At 60.0% G+C, this 5,388-nt stretch overlaps 1 protein-coding gene across 1 annotated transcript; it reads right to left on the bottom strand.

Annotated features, from left to right (window-relative positions):
- Nucleotides 1-291: 291 nt before the first annotated feature.
- Nucleotides 292-5,388, bottom strand: GNB2 (G protein subunit beta 2). The gene is made up of 10 exons (XM_066382280.1): nt 5,244-5,388; nt 2,829-2,975; nt 2,607-2,645; nt 2,385-2,491; nt 2,028-2,091; nt 1,778-1,940; nt 1,625-1,691; nt 1,147-1,348; nt 842-1,058; nt 292-760 (listed from the first exon to the last, which is right to left on the bottom strand). The coding sequence occupies exons 2-10, from the start codon at nt 2,883-2,885 to the stop codon at nt 654-656; spliced, it is 1,023 nt and encodes a 340-aa protein (XP_066238377.1). The 5' UTR covers nt 2,886-2,975; nt 5,244-5,388; the 3' UTR covers nt 292-653.

Here is a 5,388-nt window from a genome sequence, read left to right as displayed (position 1 = left end):
GCCCCTGTATTATTTCTTGGGGAAAGGGGGTAAAAGGGAAGGAGGCAGAGCTCAGCTGGGAACTCAAAAGAGCTACATACAGGCAGGGAGTGGTTGGTCAGTCAGAATGGAGGGCTGTGTTAGTAGGAATACCTACAGCCCAGTTGAGCAAAAGGTCCTGCTTAGGACTCCAGCTTTGGTCTGAGAAAGACTGGGATTTCCTTTCTGGCCCCCCCTACTTGGTAGGGCCCCATACCCTGGAGCTGGTATGCCCTTCTTGAAGTGAGGAGGACACAAGCAAGAGAGACCAGGTACAGAGTTGGAATTGGTTCCTTTATGGAAAAACTGAAAATATAATAAAAATTAAAATAAAACCAGTTTTAAAAAAGCCAGCCCCTGGAGTTTTCACCACCTGCCTCTGACCCTCCAGGGGGATGAGGCCCTGACCCCAGGGCAACTAAAGAAGGGCTTTCTGCCCCTCTTCCCCATTCTATCCCCATCTTTATTTCCACAGTGGGGGCCCTGGGAGGAACCAAACCTGGGTAGGGGAGCAGGGACCCGAGGCCCCGTCGCAGGGGAGGGAGGCTCATATGCTCCCTGCCCCAAAGCTCCCAGCCTGTAGTGTGGGCATGGGCAAGGCCCCTCCTGACCGGGCCCAGTTGGGGTTGGGGCTATTAGTTCCAGATCTTGAGGAAGGAGTCCCAGGAGCCTGTGGCCACAGCCATGCCATCATCAGTGACGCCAAGGCAGCTCACACGGTTGTCGTGGCCGGCAAGGACACCTATGAGGGAGGGGTACATCAGTACTCATCTAGCCTGGGTTCTCTGTCCTCACCTGTCCCTGCCCCGCACTGAGCTCTCACCTGCACGATCGCCCTTCATGGCATCCCAGATGTTGCAGTTGAAGTCGTCGTAGCCAGCAAGCAGCAGCCGGCCACTGCGAGAGAAGGCAACAGAGGTGATGCCGCAGATGATGTTGTCATGGGAATACATGAGGAGCTCCTGGTCTGCCCGCAGGTCGAAGAGACGGCAAGTGGCATCGTCAGAGCCCGTGGTGAAGGCATAGCCATTAGGGAAGAACTACAGAACACAACCAGAGTGGAATGAGGGCACATGCAAGGCCAGGAGCTTGGCAGAGATGGGACAGCCCAGCCTGCCCAGAACTTACAGCTACGGCATTGATGTCGGATTCATGGCCAATGAAGGTCTGTCGGCACATAGAATCCCGCACATCCCACAGCTTGATAGAGGCATCACAGGCACCTGACACAAAGGTGCGGCCATCGGGGGCCAGTGACAAGGACATCACATCCCCACTGTGTCCAGCAAAACCCACTGTCTGCTGGCCTGTCTCAATGTCCCACAGGGCACTAGAAAGGTGACAGGAAAAGGGAGGAATCAGGGGTGTAGGGCAGACTCCCGGCCTCCCTATCCCTCCACCATGTGAGCCCAGTCCTGACAGCTTCCATGGAAGGGGCACTAAGAGCCACTATGTCACAGAAATCTCCTCTTACATCCTTCCAGCCAAAGAAAGAGGCTAGGTTTTCAGAATAAGAGCTCTGCCCTCACTTAAGTACTCAGGTTGTGTGTACTACATGCTAGTGGTCCCCCAGGCAGGAAGTGTGGGCGAGCCCCAACTGTCTCACCAGGTGGTATCCCCAGAGCTGGTGATGATTTGGTTGTCATCCAGGAAGCGGCAGCATGACAGGTACCCTGTGGAAAGGTATCAGTCAGCTGGGTCTCTTAAGGGAGGGCAGCACAGCCCATCCCCCACCAGTGCCCTACCAGGTCCCTCTCACCAGTATGGCCAGGCAGCTCCCGGCTGACCCTGACATTGCCCTCACGGGTCTTGAGGCTGTAGATGGAACAGATGTTGTCCAACCCCCCACAGGCCACAAAGTTCCCTGAGGGCGCGTAAGCACAGGTCATGACCCAGGAGGAGCGCAGCGGGATGGCATGGACCTAGGGAGGACAGACAGTTTCCAGGGTCAGAGTCAATCAGGCAGAGCGTGCAGCCAAGCCCCATCCAGCCTTAGGCATCACCTTTACCTTATTGGTGGTATAGCTGTCCCAGATAATGAGCTTCCCATCCTGGGAGGCGCTGACCAGCAGCCTGTTGGAAAGTGGCAAGAGAGGCAGGGGGTGGTCAGGATGTAAAGCCCTGGAAGAACACCCTCACCAGCCTTCCATTTGGTGGGAAACCCTTCTAAGACAACTCCCAGCAGCAGCCCAGAAGTTTCTGGGGATATCGGGAAGTCACAGTCTTCCCAAACATACTTGGCAACACGGGCATCCTGTTCATCTCCCCAGATCTGCAAGGCTGCCCCTCCCCACCCTGTCTACTATAAACTTGGTCCCAGGGCAAACACAAAAGCTCAGCATTCAGTGCCAACCACACACACATACCTTGAATCTGTCCCCCAGTGCATGGCATAGATTTTTGCCAGGTGCCCACGGAGAGTCCTCCGTGTCCTCATCTGAATTCTCCCCACTGGGTCCAGCCCAGCTGTAATCTGGAGGTGGAGGCAGAATAGGTCAGGGAGGTCAGGCAATGGAGCCCACTAAGCAGTATGTCTCAAACCCTCGCTCCTTGACTTAACCCCAAGTCCAGCCCTGGATTCGTCTCACCTGGGTCAGTGTTGAATCCCCACATGCTTTTCGGGCATCCTATAAGAGATGGCCAAGCCAATCAGAGAGGGGCAAGAGAGAAAACGAGGGAGGGGGAGGAAAGAACACAAGGGAATGGAAAGAATAAGACAATAAGGGGTTAGGGTACGCCCCCACATACAAAGAACACGACCCCTACCACACACAGCCCTCCACCCGGAGCTCAGCTGGCCAGGCTCTCACCCGGATTTGGTTCCGGAGCTGCTCAGCCTCCTGTCTCAGTTGCTCCAATTCACTCATGGCGCCGGGCCCGTGGGGCGGGGTTGGGGGCGGCTGGGGGCCGCAGGAGGGGGGGTTGGGGGAGGCAGCTCCTCACCGCTGGCCCGAGGCCTGGAGGAAGCAGGGCTAATGTCAGGCCCAAGGAAGAAGGGTAAAAAGGCGGGGTGGAAGCAGAAAGGAAGAGGTGGACACCAGGCAGAAGGGAAACGGGGCGGCAGTGGTGGCCTCTGTCTCAGGGGCAGAACCTGGGCCTCTGGTACAGGGGATGTGGCCTAGGAATAGCTAACTTCCCCAATCTTCCTCCCGCCCCCCGGAAATGGAGCGGGAAGTGCAAGAGGAAGCGCAGGGGAAACCCCTCCCTCGGACAGAAGCCCAGGCAGGACACCCGCGACAGGAACTGGGGGGGGGGGGGCGAGGTGAAGGGGGGTAAGAGTGTCTTCAAAACAGACCAGGGTCCGCCCCGACCTGCACAGGCACCGCCCAGCTAGCACCTCATTTTAAAAGGGGCGTCGCCTCTTTAAATTCACCCCCACATGCCTCACACCCTCCGCACACACCCCTCAAGCTTAGATTGGGGCGGTGGTGATGGGGGGGTAAGACCAGCGGGGGAAGCTGGGTTGTTCGTGGGGTTGCCTAGGCAACCGTCACCCGGACTGAGAGCACCTCATTGGTGAAGTGTCCCCACCCTAGCCTGGTTGCCAGGGCAACCGCATCCAAGGCAGAGACCTGTAGGGTGGGTGACCCCACCCCCGGCCCCATCGCCCCCGCCCGACCCAGCCTCTCGCTCCTCCCCAGAACCGGCCAGGGTGGCTGTTTACAGGATTTGGGAAAAGCCGATTGGGCACTAATAGGTTCGGGTGGCTCACCCCGGATAATCCCCCGCCCGGCTGCGCCCCATTAGCCGCCGGCGGCAGGTGGAGGCGAGGGTGGCGGGGAGGGCAGCCTCAAGCCACTGCTCCCTCCAGAGCCGAGGCCGCCCGCCCTGGCGCGCCGCGGAAAGCCCGTGGGAGCCGCTCACAAGTAATTAGAGCTCCGAAGAGAGGTCCCCCGCCCTGAGGCGCGGAGCTGCTCTTTCGCCCGCGCCGGCAGGAGGGCGAGCGGTGGCCCCAGACGGCCTGGCCCTGGGCCCTCGGCACCCCAGGATTGCAGCCCGCGGGCTCGTCGCTGCGGCCCCAGGGGCCTGGCTGGCTCCGTTCCAGGACCCGGAGTCCGCCCCCCCCACCCCCCACTCTTGGACACCTGTGTGATCTAGCCATGCATACTGCACTCTGCCGATCCGGCGTCCCCCACCCTGCTCCCACTTCCCCTAGGCCTGGGCGTTTCTCTTCCCTACTGACATTTCTCCTCTGTCAGTTCAGCTTTCTACGCCAGCGCCAGGAGATGCCCCTCAGAAAAAGCGGGGAGGGGACCAAGTCCCTTACTGCAGCTCGTCAGCTCCGGACAAAGCCCCTTCCTTCCAGCTGCCAGCAGCCTCTGACGGGTGGCAACGCCAGAGGCCAGGGGAAGAAGGAAGCCGACCAGAGGAAGCCGCTGGGGGCGGGGGCGACGCTCCTAGCGCTCAGTCCCCATCACCCTCCAGGGCCCCCTCAGCGGCCCCCAAATTCTAAGCACACAGCAGCCGGGGTCTCAAGGAAAAATGGGGGTGCCACCGCCTCCGAAAGTCTGGCGAGGCGAAGAAGAGGGGAGAAGGGAGGGTCCTGGATCTGGCAGCTGGAAGACGCGGGCCGGTGCCGCGCTGCGAAGCGCAGGGGGCCTGGCCCCCACGACCTCCATTTTGCCCAAAAGAAAGCTGGGCCAGGGGGTGGGAGCTCCCGAGAGTTAGGCTTGGGGTCAGGGCTAGTAAAGGGAAGGGGTGCCGGGGACTCCCTTCTAGGGTAATAGGGCCAGAAAACACAGGCAGAACCCAAATCGAGGGTAGGGTTTTGGTGAAGGGAAGGGTGGCCTCGCGGCCTTGCCTGCTTCTCAGGATTCTGGAGTTCTGCAAGACGAATCCTGCCGGAGGTGCGAAATGGGAGGCCACGAGGGGTGCTATCCAGTGGCAAACGGGGGTGGGGGGAGGGGGCGGAACAGGGCCTAAAGGAAGCTGTGAATTTGCTTCCAACTTCTCCGGGAGCAATAGGCAGGCGGGGCCCGGGTGGGATCTGGGGTCAGGCAAAATGTGCCTAATGGTGCAGGGAGGGCGTGCATTATTGGGGACGAGGGTACCCCAGTTCCCCTTCCGGGTTTAGGAGCGACTCGGCCAGAGGAAGGGAGAAGAGGTCTGGGGAGTTACGTCCGCTCCTACGAGGCCAGATCCCGGAGACGGAAGGAAGCAAGATCCCCCCTTCCATGGGAATTTGGGGCTAGGGGGATGAGGACTCCTTTTGTCAGCGGAGGTACCTGTGGCGGTGGGACTCTGCCAAGGGTCCGTAGAGGAGCGCGGGAGGTCCTGTCTTCCTCCGCGGCGGAGGCGGCAGCGGCGGCGACGCGGATGGATTTCCTCAGTCACCCCAACCCAACCGTCCAGCGTTGCTCTCCCCAGAGC

Source organism: Saccopteryx leptura, chromosome 4, assembly GCF_036850995.1.
Source record: "Saccopteryx leptura isolate mSacLep1 chromosome 4, mSacLep1_pri_phased_curated, whole genome shotgun sequence".
In the NCBI taxonomy this organism is placed as follows: Eukaryota; Metazoa; Chordata; class Mammalia; order Chiroptera; family Emballonuridae; genus Saccopteryx; species Saccopteryx leptura.
This window is presented reverse-complemented; position numbering and strand designations above follow the sequence as displayed.

Coding starts and splice junctions, on each gene's coding strand:
- GNB2 (XM_066382280.1), bottom strand. CDS start 2,885: ATGAGTGAATTGGAGCAACTGAGACAGGAGGCTGAGCAGCTCCGGAAC. Junction 1,692..1,777: donor GGAGCTGCCTGGCCATACTG/GTGAGAGGGACC, acceptor ACCTTTCCACAG/GGTACCTGTCATGCTGCCGC. Junction 1,349..1,624: donor AGCTCTGGGGATACCACCTG/GTGAGACAGTTG, acceptor TCACCTTTCTAG/TGCCCTGTGGGACATTGAGA.